The 23,057-nt window shown below is 50.5% G+C and overlaps 1 protein-coding gene across 3 annotated transcripts in view; it reads left to right on the forward strand.

Moving 5' to 3' along the window:
* The window catches only part of DYNC1H1 (dynein cytoplasmic 1 heavy chain 1), an 85,609-nt gene that overhangs the window by 61,625 nt on the left and 927 nt on the right, over window positions 1–23,057 (forward strand). The window contains exons 45-76 of one of the 3 annotated variants that reach the window (XM_016926971.4): window positions 38–152; window positions 247–408; window positions 483–697; window positions 801–1,005; window positions 2,403–2,576; window positions 2,683–2,802; window positions 3,068–3,188; window positions 5,289–5,484; window positions 6,282–6,399; window positions 6,486–6,701; window positions 7,193–7,405; window positions 7,542–7,669; window positions 9,704–9,857; window positions 11,675–11,821; window positions 11,913–12,063; window positions 12,216–12,469; window positions 12,587–12,721; window positions 12,813–12,907; window positions 13,411–13,585; window positions 13,773–13,848; window positions 14,749–14,909; window positions 15,188–15,299; window positions 15,403–15,463; window positions 15,559–15,682; window positions 15,810–15,923; window positions 17,103–17,273; window positions 17,502–17,719; window positions 17,823–17,926; window positions 20,970–21,181; window positions 21,659–21,812; window positions 22,591–22,733; window positions 22,865–23,033. In XM_016926971.4, coding sequence (XP_016782460.1) covers window positions 38–152; window positions 247–408; window positions 483–697; window positions 801–1,005; window positions 2,403–2,576; window positions 2,683–2,802; window positions 3,068–3,188; window positions 5,289–5,484; window positions 6,282–6,399; window positions 6,486–6,701; window positions 7,193–7,405; window positions 7,542–7,669; window positions 9,704–9,857; window positions 11,675–11,821; window positions 11,913–12,063; window positions 12,216–12,469; window positions 12,587–12,721; window positions 12,813–12,907; window positions 13,411–13,585; window positions 13,773–13,848; window positions 14,749–14,909; window positions 15,188–15,299; window positions 15,403–15,463; window positions 15,559–15,682; window positions 15,810–15,923; window positions 17,103–17,273; window positions 17,502–17,719; window positions 17,823–17,926; window positions 20,970–21,181; window positions 21,659–21,812; window positions 22,591–22,733; window positions 22,865–23,033 — 4,913 coding nt within the window. Of the gene's footprint in view, window positions 1–37; window positions 153–246; window positions 409–482; window positions 698–800; window positions 1,006–2,402; window positions 2,577–2,682; window positions 2,803–3,067; window positions 3,189–5,288; window positions 5,485–6,281; window positions 6,400–6,485; window positions 6,702–7,192; window positions 7,406–7,541; window positions 7,670–9,703; window positions 9,858–11,674; window positions 11,822–11,912; window positions 12,064–12,215; window positions 12,470–12,586; window positions 12,722–12,812; window positions 12,908–13,410; window positions 13,586–13,772; window positions 13,849–14,748; window positions 14,910–15,187; window positions 15,300–15,402; window positions 15,464–15,558; window positions 15,683–15,809; window positions 15,924–17,102; window positions 17,274–17,501; window positions 17,720–17,822; window positions 17,927–20,969; window positions 21,182–21,658; window positions 21,813–22,062; window positions 22,155–22,590; window positions 22,734–22,864; window positions 23,034–23,057 lie in introns of those variants that run through there. The other 2 variants (XM_016926972.4, XR_010151271.1) reach the window with 2 other exon arrangements.

Below are 23,057 nucleotides of genomic sequence, written 5' to 3' on the forward strand. Positions count from 1 at the left end.
TAAGCCTTAACATTGATCAGTTCTCATAATGTTTCAGAATATTCCGTCAACCTCAAGGCCACTTGCTTCTGATTGGTGTTAGTGGAGCAGGAAAAACTACCCTGTCTCGTTTCGTCGCCTGGATGAACGGTTTGAGTGTGTACCAGATTAAGGTGCGTCTGGTCGGTGGCCTCTTAATCCCAGCAACAGATGTGTGTGCAGAGCTCAGTGAGTAGGAATGGACCTAACTTGCCTCTGCTTCTGTAGGTCCATAGGAAGTACACAGGGGAAGACTTTGATGAAGATCTACGGACAGTATTGAGACGTTCTGGCTGTAAAAATGAAAAGATAGCATTTATAATGGATGAATCTAATGTATTAGATTCTGGATTCCTGGAGCGAATGAATACCCTTCTGGCCAACGGAGAGGTAATTAGGTGACGTGTTGCGTTGCATTACGTGTTACCAGGGGACCAGTAAGTCAGCACTGTGCTGTTTCCCAGGTGCCTGGTCTCTTTGAAGGAGACGAGTATGCCACCTTGATGACGCAGTGCAAAGAGGGGGCACAGAAGGAAGGCCTGATGCTGGACTCGCATGAGGAGCTCTACAAGTGGTTCACTAGCCAGGTTATCCGCAACCTCCACGTCGTGTTCACCATGAACCCGTCCTCCGAGGGACTCAAGGACCGGGCAGCCACATCGCCAGCACTTTTCAACAGGTACGCGGGCCTCTACTTGGCTCTGGGTCAGGAAAGTCGGTGTCCTTCCAAGGGACAAAGCCTGCCCCTCATAGCTGTCCTGAAACATGGGCCTCTTTCTCAGGTGTGTGTTGAATTGGTTTGGAGACTGGTCCACCGAAGCACTGTATCAGGTTGGCAAAGAATTCACAAGTAAGATGGACCTGGAGAAGCCAAATTACATCGTGCCTGATTACATGCCAGTTGTGTATGATAAGCTGCCACAGCCACCATCCCATCGGGAAGCCATTGTGAACAGCTGTGTGTTTGTTCATCAGACTCTTCACCAGGTGGGTTCAGTTTTGAGATCAACACATAAACCACAAAACTAACCATCATGCTAATATAAAACTAAATTGCTATAAAAATAGACCTTAAGGCCAGGTGCAGTGACTCACGCCTGTAATCCCAGCACTTTGGGAGGCCAAGGCAGGAGGATCACTTGAACCCAGGAGTTCAAGACCAGCCTGGGCAACATGGCGAGACCCCATCTCTACAAAAAATACAAAGAAAATTAGCCGGGCATGGTGGTGGGCACCTATAGTCCCAGCTACTCAGGAAGCTGAGGTGGGAGGATCACTTAAGCCCAGGAGGCAGAGGTTATATTGAGCTGAGATCACGCCACTGCAATCCAGCCTGGGCAACAGAGCGAGACCCAGACTCAAAACAACATAAATAGACCTTAGGGCACTTCATGTTTGACATTGTACTGTTATTTGTAAAGGAAATACTTGTTTCTTACCTCTTACCTCTTTAGTAACATCTCATTCTTGTCACTGGGCTGCAAATTCTGGAGCCGTCTAACACTTTAGTGCCCCCACTGACTCTGCCTCTGATAAAATGATCTCCTTTGCCTTTGTCTCCCACTGCTGCTGTATGTTCAGGCCCTTACTCTTTCCTCTAGATCAGGAATCAGCACGCTTTCTCTTTAAAGAGCCAGATCGTAAATGTTTTAGCCTTTACAGGTGGAGTAGTCTCGGGCACAGCTACTCAGTGCTGCCATTGTAGGGCAAAAGCCTCCAGAGACCATATATAAATGAATGAGTGTGGCTGTGGCCAGTAAAACCTCATTACTGAAAAATGCAAGGCTTGGCCTGCTAACCGTATTTTGCTAATCCTTGCTGTTGATTCTCTGTGATAGAAGAGCTCAGTCTACTCCTCTTTCCCAGAAGAGCTTTGTGAAATCCACTCTGAGCTTGTAGGTGTCCTGCTGCCCAGCCCCTGCAGGCCATCTCCATTGCCCTTGGAATGTCGTCCAGCCCTGGCTTCCCCTGGTAGTCTGATCATCTTGCTGTGCTTCAGAAATCAAGGGACCAGAGCAGTTTCTCACATCAGGCCTGCCTTGCCCCTTTCTTGTCATTTCTTACTAATAAAAGGTGGAAGCAGGCTAGCTAACCTTTCTATAGTAACTGACATTTGTGAGGCCTTTTCACATAAGTACACCTCTAAAGTTGGTGTAATCACCATCCTCAGTTTAGAGAAGTTAAAGGGCTTAGAGAAGTTTGGAAGTGTAAGGGGTATCTCGAAAGCTCTAAGTGGCTAAGCTGAGGCCCGACTCGAGTGTTCTGGCCCAGAGGGCCAGGCTCCTTCTATCATGTCACACCCATCTGCCAAGGCCAAAATTGTTTTCTGAGGTTAAGTCACAGAGTTTCCTGAAGAGTGAGAAGATGTAACTATTTTCTGAAAGGCGAATGCTCGGCTAGCAAAGCGAGGCGGCAGAACGATGGCCATCACCCCTCGCCACTACCTGGACTTCATCAATCACTACGCCAACCTGTTCCACGAGAAGCGGAGCGAGCTGGAGGAGCAGCAGATGCACTTGAACGTGGGGCTCAGGAAGATCAAAGAGACAGTCGACCAGGTGCGTCACAGGCACAGATTCCTCACGGGAGTGAGCTGCAGTGAGGACCCCTTTCCATATAATTTCTGCATATTTCTCATCTCTGAGTGTGGGCTTTGCTCTTTAGGTAGAAGAACTGCGTCGTGACTTGAGGATAAAGAGCCAAGAGCTGGAGGTGAAGAATGCAGCAGCCAATGACAAGCTGAAAAAGATGGTGAAAGACCAGCAGGAGGCTGAAAAGAAGAAGGTATGGTGTCAGGGAATTCTGGCCTGTAAGGACTGAGCATTTTCCGTCTCCAATGAGAGAGTAGGAAATGTAGTTCAAAATGGGTCTTAGGGTTAGAGAGAGAGAGGGAGGGAGGGAGAGAGAGAGAGAGAGAGAGAGAGTGTGTGTGTGTATGTGTGTGTGTGTGTGTGTGTGTGTGTGTTGGCAGAGTGAAGAATGTTGTTTAGAATTTAGTCAGCAAATTAACCAATGCTTAACCCATACCTAAGCCATCCCTCCTTTCTAGGTTATGAGCCAAGAAATCCAGGAACAGCTGCATAAGCAGCAGGAGGTAATTGCGGACAAACAGATGAGTGTCAAAGAAGATCTTGATAAGGTGGAACCTGCCGTCATTGAGGCCCAGAATGGTATGTAAAGACTGTCAGAGCTTTGATGTCTAGGAAGGGTGGTCTCCGTCAACATTACTGTGGAGTTCAGGTCACTGAACATTGCACATATGCTTCCCTCAAAGGTTCTGGTTTCCAAAAATATCATTAGTAACCATCTGAAGCTTTTTCTGAATGCTTGAGATTGTCTTCATCTCTCAAAGCAAAGTTCCTACAAAGCTAGATTGTATTTACCGTAGTGAAACCCCTCTCATAAAAGAAACTTCACAATATAAGCTTTGTGTCAATATACGTTTTTAGAGATCTGTTGATAATTACATAAGTATGCTATTTATCAATCCCTGACTTGAATTTCACCAAGAAATATAAAATATTCAGTGTAACTGTCTTGTAATTGTTTCTGAGTGTTCTGGCTATGACCCAATTGCTAATTTAAGTATTGATAGCAGTCACTTCTCTTTTTCCATTCCTTACATGCCTATAAGATGCTGTAGAAATAGGGCAACAACCTGCCATCCTGTTTTAGTTCGCAATTTACACAATGAGTAAGACTGCTCTCAGCCAGGTGAGGTGGCTCGCACTAATCCCGGCACTTTGGGAGGCCGAGGCAGGAGGATCATTTGAACTTAGGAGTTTGTGACCAGCCTGGGCAACATAGCTAGACCCCCATCTCTATTTTAAAATAAATGAATAAATGAAAACAAAAAAAAGAGTGCTTTCTTCTTGCCAACTGTATTTAACCTGTTTCAAATAACCCAATTATCTGTAGTTTTTACCTTATACAACAAGACGAATTCAAATGCACCACTCAACCTATATATTTTCATTCAGAGTTGGATTTGGATGACAATTTAATGTAGTTCTCACCTTCTAAATAATTACTTAAAATTGTTTTACAAAAATTTCAGCCTAGAAAACTATTTTAGTGTATAGAAGTCATTGGCCATATTTTTTGTTTTGCTTTGTTTGAGACAGGGTCTCACTCTGTCCCCCAGGCTGGAGTGTAGTGGTGCAACCATGGCTCACTGTAGCCTCAGCCTTCCCTGTTTCAGATGATCCTCCCACCTGAGCCTCCTGAGTAGCTGGAACTATAGGTGCGCGCCACCACACCCAGCTAATTTTTGTATTTTTTGTGGAGTCAGGGTTTTGCCGTATTGCCCAGGCTGGTTTCAAACTGCTGGGCTCAAGCGATCCACCTGCCTCAGCCTTCAGAAGTGCTAAGATGTGTGAGCCACTGTGCCTGGCAGCCATTGTTTTAGAACTGTTAACGCCACGTCTTTACTCATCCCTCTAAATTGTAGCAAATTTAAAATGTCTGTTGAAATTATATAAAATAAATGCACAATTGCACTTAAAATATTTTGTAAAATATTTTTTAAAAATATTTTTGGCCAGGCGCAGTGGCTCACGCCTGTAATCCCAACACTTTGGGAGGCAGAGGCAGGTGGATCACCTGAGGTCAGGAGTTCAAGACCAGCCTGGCCAACACGGCGAAACCCCATCTCTGCTTAATACAAAAAATTGGCCAGGCACAGTGGCTCACGCCTGTAATCCCAACACTTCGGAAAGCCGAGGCAGGTGGATCACCTGAGGTCGGGAGTTCAAGACCAGCCTGACCAACATGGAGAAACCCCGTCTCTACTAAAAATAGGAAATTAGCTGGGCGTGGCAGTGCATACCTGTAATCCCAGCTGCTCAGGAGGCTGAGGCAGGAGAATCACTAGAACCTGGGAGGCAGAGGTTGCAGTGAGCTGAGGTCGCACCACTGCACTCCAACCTAGGCAACAGAGCTAGACTCAGTCTCAAATAAATAGTAAATATATTCTTAATCTTTATGGAGATAAAGAAATTAGGACTTGTGAGACATTTTAAAGGTAATATCCTGCTTTTTAAGGAATGCTTGCATTTTGTAAGATCTTTATAATCATTTAAGAGATCAGCTACTTACCCTATTCCAGAGGGTTTAATACAGAAAAGTCTCCCATTTCTTAGCTCTTCTAAGCAGCTAGCTGTCCTTTCTCTCATTGGAGTTGGAGCTCCTGGCTGTTTGGTTCATTCTCACCATGCTTTGCTCTATCTTCTCCCACCCATCGACCCTCATCCACTCCTGCTGCCACTCAGCTGTGAAGTCGATCAAGAAGCAGCACCTGGTGGAGGTGAGGTCCATGGCCAACCCTCCTGCTGCTGTGAAGCTGGCGCTGGAGTCCATCTGCCTGCTGCTGGGGGAAAGCACCACAGACTGGAAGCAGATCCGCTCCATCATCATGCGGGAGAACTTCATCCCCACCATCGTCAACTTCTCTGCAGAGGAGATCAGGTGAGAAAGTGGAAGTGCCAAGGTATTGCCAGAAATTGAAATCAGTTGTTCAGGCCAGGCACAGTGGCTCACGCCTCCAATCCCAGAACTTTTGGCTGTTCAGGCCAGGCACAGTGGCTCACGGCTCCAATCCCAGAACTTTTGGCTGTTCAGGCCAGGCACAGTGGCTCACGCCTCCAATCCCAGAACTTTTGGCTGTTCAGGCCAGGCACAGTGGCTCACGGCTCCAATCCCAGAACTTTTGGCTGTTCAGGCCAGGCACGGTGGCTCACGCCTCCAATCCCAGAACTTTTGGCTGTTCAGGCCAGGCACAGTGGCTCACGGCTCCAATCCCAGAACTTTGGGAGGCTGAGGCAGGTGAAGTGCTTGAGCCTAGGAGTTAGAGACCAACCTGGGCTACATGGCGACACCCTGTCTCTACAAAAAAATACAAAAATGAGCTGGGCGGGGTGGCATGCGCCTGTAGTCCTAGCTACTTGGGAGGCTGAGGTGGGAGGATTGCCTGAACCCAGGGGATCAAGGCTTCAGTGAACCGAGATCACACCACCGCACTCCAGCCTGGGTGACAGAGAAAAACCCTGTCTCATTCAAAAAGAAGAAAGAAAGAAATTGTTCAAGTGTTGAGCACATTTTCAGCTTTCGCCTGAGAACCAAGGGTCGGTCTAGCTCATCCCCAGTGGTCAGTCACTGGGGCAATGAGATGGGAGCTGGCTCTGGTCTCTTCCATTTTAATTTTATGAAAACTCTTCCTTGCTTTTGTCCTGCATGTGTTTAGAAATATCATTCGTCTTTTACAGTGACGCCATAAGGGAGAAGATGAAGAAAAATTACATGTCCAATCCAAGTTACAATTATGAAATTGTGAATCGGGCTTCCCTGGCTTGCGGCCCTATGGTGAAATGGGCAATTGCACAGGTGATTAACACAGCCAGGAGCTCCCGTGTGAAAGGTGACCTCTTTTCCTGTCACTTAAATAACAGTTATCAATTGGTTCTTCCCAGCTTAACTATGCAGACATGTTAAAGAGAGTGGAGCCCCTACGCAATGAGCTGCAGAAGCTGGAAGATGACGCCAAGGACAACCAGCAGAAGGCCAACGAGGTGGAGCAGATGATCCGAGACCTGGAAGCCAGCATCGCCCGCTACAAGGAGGAATACGCCGTCCTGATCTCAGAGGCCCAGGCCATCAAGGCAGACCTGGCAGCTGTTGAGGCAAAAGTAAGATTATCATCATTGATCCTCAGCCTTTCCTGCTGTGGAAGCAGAGATTAACACACTTCAACATGCGCTGCATGCACCATGCTGGCCTTGGTGAATTCGCTCTTTAACATCTGTAAGGCCCCGGAGGACTTTTTTCCTGGAAAATAATACACACTGAGTAGTCACTAAGTGTTGTTAATTAGGATAGATTGATACAAACTGGACACTTTTCAGCCGTTGAATCCCCCACCGGCAGCTCCAGACCTGTTTGCTCTGCTGCCTGAGGGCCTCGCTCAGTACCCAGCTTCTGCCCCGCTGAGATTCTGAGTCGTGTGTGGTCATTAGTTATATATGATCTGGGTCTCATCTCTTCTGGGACTGTGAACAACTTGGGCACGTTTCTAACCCACCCAAAACCCTGCACATAATGTGGATGAACCGATTTGCAGGATTCGGTATAAATCCTGAAAGGCCTGATCCCTGAGCATCTTGTTCGGTTTTCCTTTTAGGTAAACCGGAGCACTGCTCTTCTGAAGAGCTTGTCTGCTGAACGTGAACGATGGGAAAAAACAAGTGAAACTTTCAAAAACCAGATGTCCACCATTGCTGGGGACTGTCTCTTGTCAGCTGCGTTCATTGCCTACGCGGGTTACTTTGACCAGCAGATGCGTCAGAACTTGTTCACTACCTGGTCCCATCACCTACAGCAAGCCAACATCCAGGTGAGAATCACGGGGAGTTCAAAAAGGATGTGCGAGCAGTGTGAGGCAAGCTGGTGTTTAGTGCACAGTTAGAGTCTTGAGAACAGTCCCATCTGTGGCTGTGAAGAGGAGGAAAGGTAACGGCCTTGCCTTTCAGTTCCGTACAGATATTGCCAGGACGGAATACCTTTCCAATGCTGATGAGCGTCTTCGCTGGCAGGCCAGCTCCTTGCCTGCTGATGACCTTTGCACAGAAAATGCCATCATGCTGAAACGATTCAATAGGTATGAGCTCGGGTGCCAAGGAGAGGCGTGGGAGGAATGTGGGTGGTGATCTTGAATTTTTTTCAAAATACACCCTTGTTTGAAGAGAGGAATAGAAAATGGGGCGTGGGCATACAGTGCTGGCAGCTTGGTGCTCATCTGATGGTGGGGCGTGTGCTGTTCTCGTTATTGTCAAGTGTCTGAGTCATTCTGCAGTGAATGCTTCTTGTAACCTTCTAAAATTGATTGGCAGGGGCCAGGCACAGTGGATCACGTGAGGTCAGGAGTTCGAGACCAGCCTGGCCAACATGGTGAAATCCTGTCTCTACTAAAAATACAAAAAAATTAGCCAGGCGTGGTGGCATGCGCCTGTAATCCCAGCTATTCAGGAGGCTGAGACAGGAAAATCTCTTGAACCCAGGAGGCAGAGGTTGCGGTGAGCCGAGATCACGCCACCGCACCCCAGCCTGGGCAACAGAGTGAGAATCCATCTCAAAAAAAAAGACATAAAAATAGGCCGGGCACGGTGGCTCACACCTGTAATCCAAGCACTTTGGGAGGCCAAGGTGGGCAGATCACGAAGTCAGGAGTTTGAGACCAGCCTAGCCAACATAGTGAAACCCTATATCTATTAAAAACACAGAAAATTAGCTGGGCGTGGTGGCAGGCGCCTGTAATCCCAGCTACTCAGGAGGCTGAGGCAGGAGAATCTCTTGAACCCGGGAGGCAGAGGTTGCAGCAAGCCGAGATGGTGCCACTGCACTCCAGCCCGGGCGACAGCACAAGACTCCGTCTCAAAAAAATAAAAATAAAGTGGATTGGCAGGGTTGTGTTTGGGGGTGGACATTCAAACAGTCCTCTGTTACAAGAACTGAAAATAGCTAGTTAAAGGGGAAGTACTACCTGTTTTTCTGCTTAGGAAGGACAGAATAAGAAATGGGACGTAACTGCAGTGAAGACGGGCTAGGTGCCGAGAGGGCTCCACATCTCACCGGGTGGTGCCAACAAGAGTATGAATCAATCAGTACAGCCTGTGTGCAGGGCTGGATTTGCCTAAGTGACTCTTTGACCTAGGAGTTCCACTTCTAGGTGTTCATTCAACAGTAGCCTGGCCTAGGTACAGAATGTGTGTAGGTACCAAGTGTGTACCAGCTGACGACTGGAGATAACTCAGATGGCCCTCCTGAGGGCCCACCACGCCGTGGTGCTGGGTAGTCTTTGCCAACACAGGACATTCGAATACAGGCTGGACAGGTGCAGAGCGGACGGTAGAGGCCTCCCCCGAGGCCACAACTCCCACACTGACACATGTGTCTGTAAATGCTTAGACCTTCTCTGTAAAGACAGACGAAAAACTGGTAAAAGCCATCACCTGGGCAAGGGACTTTGGTGACCAAAGAATAGGGTCAGAAAGGCAGGGCAGCGTGGTTCTTCTCACCATATGCCCTTTTATAGTTGAGTTTTGTAAAAGCTTGTGTGTATATTACCAGTTGGGTTTTTTTTTTAACGTTTTAACTGGCTAGACCATAGGTAGATCACATTAGCTTATTTGTGCCCTTCTTTCCTCATTTGTAGAATGGTTCGATAACAGTGTCGGCCTCATAGGGCTGTTATGAGGATTACGTGACGTAGTGTCTGTAATTTGACACGGTCCTTGGCAATTAAAATTCTGTATAATGTTAATCCCTTGCTGCTGCTACAGCATTGATGTTGATACCTGCTGTCTAGAAGGATCGTAAACATGAAAAAGCTATTCTAACAGTGCAGGATGCTGAGAGGATGATTGTCCCAGAAGGAAAAAGATTTTTAACTGTGGCCCTCTTGGTGTATGACTCAAGCTACCTCCTCATGCCAATAGTTGTTCAAAAGGATGAGGTGATGTTAGCATTAAGCATGTAAGCTTTATTGGTAAACCTGAAAACGTCTCCGGAAACCACTCTCGGGTGGTGGTAACAGCCTATCAATCAGGGTCTCTCATCAGGGACTCGGCTAACCGTGATCCTGTGCTTTCCCCATTCGGTGTTTCAACCTTCTCTTCTGTGGCCTCATCCTCAGGTATCCGCTGATCATTGACCCCTCTGGACAGGCCACAGAATTCATTATGAATGAATATAAGGATCGTAAGATCACACGGACCAGCTTCCTGGATGACGCCTTCAGAAAGAACTTAGAGAGTGCACTGAGATTCGGTAACCCCCTTCTGGTCCAGGTTGGTGTTGGCCTTTGAATTCTTGAAACACTGCATTCAAGAGTGAATTCCTTTTTGGGGGCTGCATTTAGTTTTCAACTTTGTAAGACTTCATTTTGTATCAGAAGGATAAAGCTTTGCGGTGGTTCTGTAATAGATAAATTCAACAGAATCATTATTTGCATTTAAAATTCTATTCAGTGGTCGGGCGAGGTGGCTCACACCTGTAATCTCAGCACTTTAGGAGGCCGAGGCGGGTGGATCATCTAAGGTCAGGAATTCAAGAAAAGCCTGGCTAAACCCCGTCTCTACAAAAAATACAAAAATTAGCTGGTTGAGGTGGCTGGCACCTGTAGTCCCAGCTACTCGGGAGGCTGAGGCAGGAGAATCACTTGAACCCGGGAGGCGGAGGTTGCAGTGAGCCGAGATCATGCCACTGCACTCCAGCCTGGGAGACAGAAAGAGACTGTATCACAAAAAAAAAAAAAATTATATTCAGTACAGCCATAAAAAGCAAGAAACAGCCAGGCGTGGTGGCTTATGCCTGTAATCCCAGCACTTTGGGAGGCCAAGGCAGGCAGATCACAAGGTCAGGAGATCAAGACCACCCTGGCCAACATGGTGAAAGCCCGTCTCTATTTAAAATACAAAAATTAGCCGGGTGTGGCGATGCACACCTGTAGTCCCAGCTACTTGGGAGGCTGAGGCAGGAAAATTGCTTGAACCCGGGAGGCGGAGGCTGTAGTGAACCGAGTTCGCGCCACTGCACTCCAGCCTGGGTGACAGAGCGAGACTCCATCTCAAAAAAAAAAAAAAGAACAAGAAAAATGTTCAAGAAACAAGAACAAGGAACATGTTCCTTTGCAGGAACATGGATGGAGCTGGAGGCCATTATCCTCAGCAAACTCATGCAGGAGCAGAAAACCAAGTACCAGATGTTCTCACTTAGAAGTGGGAGCTAAGTGATGAGAACACATGGACACACAGAGGGAACAACACACAGTGGGACCTTTCAGAGCATGGAGGTTTAGGCTTATAACCAGGGTGATGAAATAATTTGTACAGTAAACCCCATGACAAGTTTACCTATGTAACAAACCTGCACTTGTATTCCTGAACTTAAAAGTTAAAAATGTGTTGTTTTTAAATAAAGCATGTAAGGTCACTAGGAAGCATCAGAATTGCAACGAGATGAATTCATTATGCAAATGGAAAAAAATTTTTAAGAAATGAAATAAAATGCCATTCCGAGGGTCTGTGTCAGCACTGTCCCCAGAACTTTCTGCAGGGGCAGGAATGCCTTATGGTCCACACTGTCCAGTGTGGTAGCCACTAGCCTTGGGGGCTGCTGAGCACTTCCCATGGCTAGTGTGACTAGGAACTGAGTTTTAATTTTTTATTTTATTTTTTTTTGAGACAGAGTGTTGCTCTGTCCCCCAGTCTGAACCTCCCAGGTTCAAGCAATTCTGCCTCAGCCTCCCAGGTAGCTGGGACTACAGGCATTTGCCATACACCCCCAGCTAACTTTCGTATTTTTAGTAGAGATGGAGTTTCACCATGTTGGCCAGGCTGGTCTCGAACTCCTGACCTCAAGTGATCTGCCTGCCTCAGCCTCCCAAAGTGCTGGAATTACAGGCGTGAGCCACCACACCTGGCTGAGTTTTTAATTTTAGTTCATTTAAATGTAAGTAGCCACACATAGCTAGTGGCCACCGTACGCAAGTGGCGGGTGGCTTTTGGGAAGGTATGCTTATCCAGAGTAGGACAGCAACATAGCATTTGGGTGAAGATAAAGTTACAAAGCCCTGACCATCAAGTTCCACCCGTGTGGAATGCAGGATGTGGAAAGCTACGATCCAGTTTTGAACCCGGTGCTGAACCGTGAAGTGCGGCGAACAGGGGGGAGAGTGCTGATCACCCTCGGGGACCAGGACATAGACCTGTCGCCGTCGTTTGTCATCTTCCTGTCCACCCGGGATCCAACTGTAAGGAATGGGACCCTTCCCCAGGGAAATCTGGCAGGATGTGGTTTTGAAGCTGGATTAAGACAGACTGTTCTGTTACCTATTTTGGCAGGTCGAGTTCCCACCAGATCTCTGTTCCCGGGTTACTTTTGTAAACTTCACAGTTACCCGTAGCAGTTTACAAAGCCAGTGTCTAAATGAAGTACTTAAAGCAGAAAGACCTGATGTGGACGAGAAACGATCTGATCTTCTTAAACTTCAAGGTAGGATCTGGACCTGTGGCTTTTAAATGGTTGGTGCAGGGGAAGGGGCCGAACTTTTAAGTGACTACGATGTTCCACGTTTGTGGCAAACACTTCTGAGAGCATACCTTTTGAAGGATTATTGCAAACTCTGGATGTTTTATTCATTTAAGGGGAATTTCAGCTCCGTTTGCGTCAGCTGGAAAAATCTCTACTACAAGCTCTGAACGAGGTGAAAGGGCGCATTTTGGATGACGACACGATCATAACCACTCTGGAGAACCTGAAGAGAGAGGCTGCAGAGGTCACCAGGAAAGTTGAGGAGACGGACATTGTCATGCAGGAGGTGGAGACCGTGTCCCAGCAGTACCTCCCGCTCTCCACCGCCTGCAGCAGCATCTACTTCACCATGGAGTCCCTCAAGCAGGTGGGTGCCTTGGCCACGCAGAGACTGGCGGGCCCCGCACAGTAGCTCCTTGGCCACGCAGAAGTTCAGCGGGGTGCCGAGGGAGCTGCCTCACCGCTGCCCGCTGCTTCCTTTCAGATACACTTCTTGTACCAGTACTCCCTCCAGTTTTTCCTGGACATTTATCACAACGTCTTATACGAGAACCCAAACCTGAAGGGTGTCACCGACCACACACAGCGCCTGTCCATTATAACGAAGGACCTCTTCCAGGTAGAGTGAGGTCCTCAGCCGCTCCCTGGCGGGGGGGAGGCAGGGTGCTGCTTCTCTTATGGAACAACATCGTCTCCTGCTCTTGTCCCAGGTGGCGTTTAACCGAGTGGCTCGAGGCATGCTGCATCAGGACCACATTACCTTTGCCATGCTGCTGGCGAGAATCAAACTGAAGGGCACCGTGGGGTAAGAGCACTCACGCCCACAGGAGGATGCCATATTGCTGGTGGCCCACAAGGGTTTCATGATCAGATACATGCTTTTATTATTTCTTTTATTTTCTCTTTTATTTTCTTTATTTTATTTTTTGAGACGGAGTCTCCCTTTGTTGCCTAGGCTGGAGTGCAGTGGTGTAATCTCACCTCACTGCAACCTCCACCTCCCAGGTTCAAGCAATTCTCCTGCTTCAGTCTCCAAAGTAGCTGGGACTATAGGCGCAGGCCACCACATCTGGCTAATTTTTTTTGTATTTTTAGTAGAGACGGGTTTTCTTCATGTTGGCAGCCCAGCCTGGTCTCAAACTCCTGACCTCAAGTGATCCGCCCACCTCGGCCTCCCAGAGTGCTGAGATTATAGGCCTGAGCCACTGTGCCCGGCCTGTTTTCTCTTTTCTTAAATCACAGCTGTTATCTTAGTGACAGTGGGAGTGAACATGAGAGACCCTAGCTAACCTGTTGCACCCTTCGCAGGGAGCCCACCTACGATGCAGAATTCCAGCACTTCTTGAGAGGAAATGAGATTGTCCTGAGTGCTGGCTCCACCCCCAGGATCCAGGGCCTGACTGTGGAGCAGGCGGAGGCGGTGGTGAGGCTGAACTGCCTTCCCGCGTTTAAGGACTTGATTGCAAAGGTTCAGGCAGATGAGGTGATTGTTCTCTTGAATGTTCCCAGTAGGTAAATGTTGGCCTTTTCCCAGGAAATGTAAGGAATTGCATGTGGTATAAAACCCAGAATGTTGTGTCTGCGCTCTCGCGTCAGACTCTCGCTCAGTCGTGGGTTCTGCCCCAGAGGCCGGCCCTGCTCCATGGGTGCTTCCACTATTGTCTCCACAGCAATTTGGCATCTGGCTGGACAGCAGCTCCCCGGAGCAGACTGTGCCCTACCTCTGGAGTGAAGAAACACCTGCAAGTAAGCTCCACTGTAGTTTTCTTTCTGGACCTGAATGTAAAGTTGGGTTTTGCTGCTTAAAGGGATGCTTTAAAAAAACACAAAGTTACTAGCCTGGGCAACATAGTAAGGCCCCATCTCTACAAAAAATAAAACCTTAGCCAGGCGTGGCGGTGCACACCTGTAGTCCCATCTACTCGGGAGGCTAAAGCGGGAAGGTCACTTGAGCCTGGGAGGTCGAGGTTGTGTGAGCTGTGATTGCACCACTGCACTCCAGCCTGGGCAGCAGACAGAGGCCTGTCTCTGAATGAATGGTCACTGATTCCCAAGATAAGTATTTCAATGTTAAAACTTTTTAAGGAAACCACTTAGGGAGATCGCTTCTAGGTAGGTGTTGGCTTAGAAGTAAATCAGAAATTTCCAATTCCTATTCATCTCATGCTTAAAGACCACAAGAGAACTAGGTGGGGAGCTCCTGCCTAATGCTAAGGAGTTAACTGGCTGTATTCATGCTGCAGACAGGAATGGAATGCCATCAGCCGTTTTTGAGTGTGTTAGGCCAGACCCTGGGCTAGCCAGGCTGAGGGGAAGTGTCAGACTGTGGAGGGCAGAGCGTGGAGCCCCCTTCCTGAGTACCCTCAGGTGTTCTCAGGAAGTGAGCAGGTATTAGTTTAGTAATCTAAAAATCAGCAAATGGCACCTTTGTCCTATGGATACATCCAGGTAGTAAGGTGTTCTCACAGGCGTGTCCAGAGGGCTCACGGAAGGCACAGGAGATGTGGCTGAATTTCCTGATTTGAGCTGATCCTGAAATGCTGAGCATTTGCTGAGTGGGTGCTTTGGGAAGAACAGTCCAGGCAGGGGAGGGCGTCTCCGAGTCCATGCTTCCACCCAGCACCAACCCCTCTGTACCTGTTTCAGCACCCATTGGCCAGGCCATCCACCGCCTGCTCCTGATCCAGGCTTTCCGGCCCGATCGCCTGTTGGCCATGGCCCACATGTTTGTTTCAACAAACCTTGGGGAGTCTTTCATGTCCATCATGGAGCAGCCGCTCGACCTGACCCACATTGTGGGCACAGAGGTAATGTCCTGGTACAGCCCGGGCTTCCCAAGGGACTCCATGCCCACCTCCCCAGCCACAGCTGGCAGCAGCCCTGGCATCTGCTCTCACTCCGGGCTACAGTCTCCTCCTAAGACCAGGAACTCGCTGCAGATTCTCAACTCCTGGCTGCATGGTGCCCACACCTCTGGGCCCAGAAAGAACATCTTCTCAGGCCCCTCACTCGGGGCTCTCCTTTCCCTTGACAGGTACACACTATTTGCTGGCACTGCAATAACTTCTGCCATCTTTGTTTGCAGGTGAAGCCCAACACTCCTGTCTTAATGTGCTCTGTGCCTGGTTATGATGCCAGTGGACATGTCGAGGACCTTGCAGCCGAGCAGAACACGCAGATCACTTCAATTGCAATCGGTAAGGATGCTTGAGGGGCTTCATGGGCTGGAGCCCTGCAGGATTCGTGGTGGGCATTGATGTCCGAGGCTGCTGCTGCTAACACTAAGTTTCCCTGCACCAGGCTCTGCAGAAGGCTTTAACCAAGCAGATAAGGCAATAAACACTGCTGTGAAGTCGGGCAGGTAGGCCTGTTCTCTTTGGCTGAAGAAAGCCTTAGTCCCCAGGCATTCAGGCAGGCAGCCTGGCGTGCTGTGTGACTCTCACTTTGTGTGTGCAGGTGGGTGATGCTGAAGAATGTGCATCTGGCCCCAGGGTGGCTGATGCAGCTGGAGAAGAAGTTGCATTCCCTGCAGCCGCATGCCTGCTTCCGACTCTTCCTCACCATGGAGATCAACCCCAAGGTGGGTGGTTGAAGGAGTGGAGATGTTGCAGGCTGGCCCGGCACTGTGCTGTCGGCACGTGTGTGGTGGAATTGAACAGGCGCCCGCATCCACACCCGAGCATAACGGGAACGGCGCTCTCCCTTAGGTGCCTGTGAATCTGCTCCGTGCGGGCCGCATCTTTGTGTTCGAGCCACCGCCAGGGGTGAAGGCCAACATGCTGAGGACGTTCAGCAGCATTCCCGTCTCACGGATATGCAAGGTAAGTACCTTGTCCTCCTGGTATGCTTTCCCCATAGAAGCCAAAGCCCAGTCCCATCACCAAATGCAGAAGTGGGTCCCTGGGCCCCCGGAAGTGCCATGTGGTGAACTGCACAGCTGCTTTTGCTTTTCAGCTGTAGGTAAAATTTCCTTCCATGGCTGGGCACCGTGGCTCACACTGGTAATCCTAGCACTTTGGAAGGTCGAGGTGGGAGGATCACTTGAGCCCAGGAGTTCAAGACTGTCTGGGCAGACCAGGTGTGGTGACTCACGCCTGTAATCCCTACACTTTGGGAGGCTGAGGTGGGCAGATCACTTGAGGTCAGGAGTTCAAGACCAGCATGGCCAACATGGCGAAACTCCGTCTCTACTAAAAATATAAAAAATTAGCCAGGAGTGGTGGCGTGCGCCTGTAATCCCAGCTACTGGGGAGGCTGAGGCAGGAGAATCGCTTGAACCCAGGAGGCAGAGGTTGGCAGTGAGCTGAGATCACATCACTGCACTCCCACTCCAGCCTGGGCGAAAGAGCAAGATCCCGTCTCAAAAAAAAAAAAAAAAAAAATAGACCTGTCTGGGCAACATAGTGAGATCCTGTCTCTATATAAAATTTCCTTCCTGCAACATAGTGAGATCCTGTCTCTATATAAAATTTCCTTCCTTTGAGCAGGTTGAAAAGTAAAAGCCATGTTTGATTATGGGGTGTGATGAGGTCCCAGAGGAGCAGAGATGCCCACGGAGAAGCTGGGACTCAGAGTTGTGTCCCCAGGTGGCAGGCAGTCTCCTCTCCCCCAGCACAGGCCCCCGAGACCAGACAGAGCCCTCCCAGGCGCCAAGTGAAGACCAAAACTCTTGGGCGAGAGGAGGGGGATTGTGGCAGGGGTTTCGTTCTGTCAATTCTGTTCTATTTTGTGCCACATTCACCTTTTCTGACATTCTTAGAAACTCTGTCTTCTCTAGATTTCTTACTGGCTGAATAAATTCTGATGGTCTCATTGGATGACACGTCTATTAGTAGAAAAGTTGGCATACTTTTCTCCTAGCAGCAGTACTCATGTGAATCTGCCGCCATCGTCAGGATGTGGAGAGCTCTTTGTAAAGCTTTGACTGACCTGGCATCTGCACTGTTTTTGGCGAAGTGCTGTTTTCTAATGACTCTGTGCTTGGTCACTTTCCTCACCAGTCTCCCAACGAGCGTGCCCGCTTGTACTTCCTGCTGGCCTGGTTCCATGCGATCATCCAAGAACGCTTACGATACGCACCACTGGGGTGGTCAAAGAAGTATGAATTTGGAGAGTCTGACCTGCGGTCAGCCTGCGATACAGTGGACACGTGGCTGGATGACACGGCCAAGGCAAGTGTGGGCCATGCCAGGACAGACAGTGGACGTGTATCTGGGAAGGATGCTGCAGGGCGTGGTGCTGAGAGGCCAGACTCTGCGTGGAAGAGCGAGCTGACCCCTCGTGACCGCCAAAGCCTAGCTGGCCATGGGGAGTGAGGAGGAAAGCTGTGCCCCTCGAAAGGAAGCCCCGGGCCTGCCCGCCTCCGACCACACACACGAACCCTGCTTTTCCTCCCCCAGGGCAGGCAGAACATCTCACCGGATAAGATCCCGTGGTCTGCACTAAAGACCTTAATGGCCCAGTCCATTTATGGCGGGCGCGTGGACAACGAGTTTGACCAGCGTCTGCTCAACACCTTCCTGGAGCGCCTGTTCACAACCAGGAGTTTCGACAGTGAGTTTAAGCTGGCATGCAAGGTTGACGGACATAAAGACATTCAAATGCCAGATGGCATCAGGTATGCTGCTGCCTGCCAGAATGGAGACAGTTGTGATGTCAGGGTGTCTGGTGTCACTCAGAGGTGACCCCTGACATCATTTCCAAATGCACTGGTTTTCTAGGCGAGAGGAGTTTGTGCAGTGGGTGGAGTTGCTCCCTGACACCCAGACGCCCTCCTGGCTGGGCCTGCCCAACAACGCCGAGAGAGTCCTCCTTACCACACAGGGTAGGCAACAAGGATCCTCCCCACACGCAGGGTGGGTGGCGAGGGTCCTACTCACACGCAGGGTGGGTGGCGAGGGTCCTCCCCTCACGCAGGGTGGGTGGCGAGGGTCCCCACACGCAGGGTGAGTGTGCGCTGCTGTCCCACGGCCCTCCCTGGTTATGCTGGGTGTGGCTCTGTCAGCCTCGGCCTTCCTGCCAGTCTCCAGCTGCTCCTAGCTCCACTCCGAGGGGAGGCAGAGGAAAGAACTGGCTCTAACAGGGATCTTCTCTGCAGCATCAACTCAGTTCTAGAGAAAAGGCTTGATATTTATGTAAATGAGCCTTGAAATAACATTTAGATGTTCATCTCATATTGAAAAGCAGTTACTGGCTGGGCACACTGGCTCACACCTATAATCCCAGCACTTTGGGAGGCCAAGGCGGGCAGATCACTCGAGGTTAGGATTTCCAGACCAGCCTGGTCAACATGGCAAAACCCCATCTCTACTAAAAATACAAAAATTAGGTGGGCATGGTGGCAGGCACCTGTAATCCCAGCTACTCAGGAGGCTGAGGCAGGAGAATCATTTGAACCCGGGAGATGGAGGTTGCAGTGAGCCGAGATCACGTCACTCTACTCTAGCCTGGGCAACAGAGTGAGACTCTGTCTCAAAAAAAAAAAAAAAAAGCCGGGCGCAGTGGCTCACGCCTATAATCCCACTATAATCCCAGCACTTCGAGAGGCTGAGATGGATGGATCACCTGAGGTCAGGAGTTCGAGACCAGCCAGGCCAACATGGTGAAATCCCATCTCTACAAAAAATACAAAAATTAGCTGGGTGTGGTGGTGGGTACCTGTAATCCCAGCTACTCTGGAGGCTGAGGCAGGAGAATCTCTTGAACCCAGGAGGCAGAGGTTTCAGTGAACTGAGAACACGCCATTGCACTCCAGCTTGGGCAACAGAGCAAGATTCTGTCTCAAAAAAGAAAAAGAAAATCAGTTTCTTTTTTCTTCAAGAGTTGAAAAGTACCTGATATTAAGTGATTTTTTAAAACCATTCATCTTCCCTAGAATTTTTTAGCAGTCTTTTTTTCCTTTTCACTTACTTACAAGATGTTTTTTAAGACTTCAAGTGCTGTGAGCCAGAAGGGAGCTAAGAAATTCTCCAACCCAGTGGCTCTCACAGTGTGGCTCCCAAACCAGCAGCAGCAGCAGCCTCCCCAGAACTTCTTAGAAATGCAGGTTCCCAGCCGGGCACGGTGGCTCAAGCCTGTAATCCCAGCACTTTGGGAGGCCGAGGTGGGCGGATCACAAGGTCAGGAGATGGAGACCATCCTGGCTAACACAGTGAAACCCCGTCTCTACTAAAAATACAAAAAAAATTAGCCGGGTGTGGTGGCAGGCACCTGTAGTCCCAGCTACTCGGGAGGCTGAGGCAGGAGAATGGCGTGAACCCAGGAGGCGGAGCTTGCAGTGAGCCGAGATGGCACCACTGCACTCCAGCCTGGGCAACAGAGCAAGACTTTGTCTCAAAAAAAAAAAGAAATGCGGGTTCCCAGGCCCTGCCCAGGCGCATTCTATCAGGACAGGGGACGGGCCCAGCAACTGGCCTTCACAAAGCCTGCAAGCACTACACGTGGGGTTGACAGCAGCTGATCAAATCTCAACTTTTTCTTATGGGAAAAAGTCACGAAAAGCTAAGACGACAAGGGCATTGCTGAAACTCACAGCTGGTTAACAGGACAGAATCAGGAGGGAAAGCCAGGCGAGCTGGGCGGGTCTGGAGGGAGAGCCAGGCGAGCTGGGTGGGTCTGGGGGGAGAGCCAAAGCCAGGCGAGCTGGGCGGGGCCAGAGCACACCGCAGGCACCACAAGGCTCGGGGTAATCCCAGCCACATGGTGGCAGTCACAGGCCAAAGGACACTGTGGTGACCAGTTTTCTGAGTTAAGAGGGCAGGTGGCACCCCCTCCTGGAGCGTCTCTCGAGCACGCACGCACTCATGGTCGGGCTGAAAGCGGGCCGGGGCTTGGCCCAGGTCTCACAGTGAACCCAAACCCAGGGTCCTGAAGAGCCTTCCTTGAGTCTTTGGACTCGGGCTGCTGGTTCTGTTTTTTTTTTTTTGCTTTGAGACTGAGTCTTGCTCTGTCACTCAGACTGGAGTGCAGTGGTGCAATCAGAGCTCACTGCAGCCTCAGCTTTCTGGGCTCAAGCGATCCCCCCATCTCAGCCTTCCAAGTAGCTGGGACCACAGGTGCCACCACCACACCTGCCTTTCTAATTTCTTGTAGAGATGAGGGTCTCACTATGTTGCCCAGGCTAGTCTTGAACCCCTGAGCTCTAGAGATGCTCCCGCTTCAGCCTCCCACAGTGCTGGGACTGTGGGCGTGAGCCACTGTGGCTGTCTTGCTGGTGCTGGGACTGTGGGCGTGAGCCACTGTGGCTGTCTTGCTGGTGCTGGGACTGTGGGCGTGAGCCACTGTGGCTGTCTTGCTGGGTCAGTTTTAATAGTCATGTTCTTGACCTGGTAACAATTCTTATTCTGTGTTTGTCTCCTTAGCTTTCTGGTCAGGACATTGTCTGTGCTTTAAAAACTTATATGACTGGCCAGGCGTGGTGGCTCATGCCTGTGATCCCAGCACTTTGGGAGGCCGAGGCGAGCAGATCACCTGAGGTCAGGAGTTCAAGACCAGCCTGGCCAGCATGGTGAAACCCTGTCTCTACTAAAAATACAAGAAAAAATTAGCCAGGCACGGTGCCACATGCCTGTAATCCCAGCTACTTGGGAGCCTGAGTCAGGAGAATCGCTTGAACCCAGGAGGCAGAGGTTGCAGTGAGCCAAGGTCATGCCACTGCACTCCAGTCTGGGTGACAGCGAGACTCCATCTCAAAAATATATATGTGTATATATATATGTACACACGGCTGAGCACCTTCCAGATTTTGCTGCAGTTCCCAGTGTGGACTCACTCACCATGTGGCCTTTACGTTCAAGTCCCTTTTCCCTCTGTGATTTCTTGCCCGTCCCCTCCCTCCCTCCTGCTGCGACTGTGGGACTGTGGCCCAGGTGTGGACATGATCAGTAAGATGCTGAAGATGCAGATGCTGGAGGATGAGGATGACCTGGCGTACGCAGAGGCCGAGAAGAAGACGAGGACAGACTCCACGTCCGACGGGCGCCCTGCCTGGATGCGGACACTGCACACCACCGCGTCCAACTGGCTGCACCTCATCCCGCAGACGCTGAGCCACCTCAAGCGCACCGTGGAGAATATCAAGGTAGCTGGGAGGGTGGCGGGCCGGCCAGGTCTCAAGGTCCCAGGTGCTGGGTATGGTCACGGACCATTGTTCCGTGGACCATTGGTTCCATTGTGCCGGACGGAACGTACTCACACCGGTGTCACCTCAGGGCAGGTGTCCAGCTGAGCCCAGGCATTGGGCAAGATGAGTTGGCCCTTTTGAAATGGACTGAAAACACTCCAGAAGATTGTGAGATAGGCAGACAGCTCCACAGCAAGCAGCTGCAGCCCTTCCTCCCTAGAGAGCCCCAAGAGCTGCGACTCAGGCAGGGGCCTCAGCGGGTTTCTGAGCAGCCTCAGCTTCACACAAGCTCGGTTCCAAGTCACGCTCTGCCAAAGCTGGACAGTTCGGAAGCTCTGGGGCTCTCCCTGGAGGCCGAGAGTTACTTCTGTTTGACCTTTACACTGGAGAAAGGACCTCTTCCTAACTTCTCTTCACCCTTTTGAACGATTTTAGGATCCTTTGTTCAGGTTCTTTGAGAGAGAAGTGAAGATGGGTGCAAAGCTGCTTCAGGACGTTCGCCAGGACCTTGCAGATGTCGTCCAGGTGTGCGAAGGAAAGAAGAAGCAGACCAACTACTTGCGCACGCTGATCAACGAGCTGGTGAAAGGTGCGTGAGAGGCCGAACTCGTGGTGTGGCCTCCGGCGGGCACCTTGGCCAGGGGCCACGACCCAGCCCAGCCACACAGCACCACGTGCGGACAGCCAGGCCTGCAGGAGCTTCCCTCTGAGAGCAGCTCTGTGCTCTTACCCTCAAGGTGGGCGGGGGGAGGGGAGGGGCTTAGAAATGCTGAAGAATTTGTTTTTCTTCTGTGCTGGTTCACTGAATGTTGACCAAAATCTTTACACAACTTCTACAGTTTTTTAGGGGTCTTCCAAGACGACAGTGAATGGGGAATGTGGTGGTCCAGGATGGTGACAGATGGTAGTAGGTTATGGCCTGTGAAGAATGGGTGTCCCCCAGGACAGTGGAAAAGCAGGGGCAGGCGGGCATGGGGGGGCTCATCCAAAGTTGTGGGGAGCCCCCAGCATCCTCCTATTTGCCCCAAAAGCCCTAATTGCCAGGAACACTGAGCCACTTGTGTGACATGAGTTTTTAGCCACGGTTTTACTTGGATGTGAGTATGGGCCTCCAGAAAGACACACCTGGACTAATTCGACCCTAGAAACTGCACGGTTCTGAGACATGCTCTGGACCAGCCTGAGCTAGAGCAGATGTGGTGAGGGCGGCGCCAGGGGCATAAAGCGCAGCCTGGGAATGGCAGTAGGTGGAGCCGCCAGCCGCCTGTGTGGGCAGCCAGGATGCCGTAGCACTTGCACATTTGTCCCATCTGTGCTGGGGGAGTTGTGAGAGCTGACACCCTGGGCTCTGTGTGCCTTGGCTGCAGGGATCTTGCCTCGGAGCTGGTCCCACTACACGGTGCCTGCCGGCATGACCGTCATCCAGTGGGTGTCCGACTTCAGCGAGAGGATCAAACAGCTGCAGAACATCTCACTGGCAGCTGCATCTGGTGGCGCCAAGGAGCTAAAGGTGAAGGCGCTCCTGACGAGTCTGGGGTGGTCAGCAGCTGTCCTGGGCTGGGGTGGGAGTGGCTCTGGGGAAAAACACAGGGCCCAGGTCTGACCTGAGCTCCTTCCCCTGGGGGCTGCTGCTTTCCACAGAACATCCACGTGTGCCTGGGTGGCCTGTTCGTGCCTGAGGCGTACATCACTGCCACCAGGCAGTACGTGGCCCAGGCCAACAGCTGGTCCCTGGAGGAGCTCTGCCTGGAAGTCAACGTCACCACCTCACAGGGCGCCACCCTTGACGCTTGCAGCTTCGGAGTCACGGGTGAGTGGAGTCTCACAGAAAATA

This window comes from Pan troglodytes, chromosome 15 (assembly GCF_028858775.2).
Source record: "Pan troglodytes isolate AG18354 chromosome 15, NHGRI_mPanTro3-v2.0_pri, whole genome shotgun sequence".
NCBI classification, from domain to species: Eukaryota; Metazoa; Chordata; class Mammalia; order Primates; family Hominidae; genus Pan; species Pan troglodytes.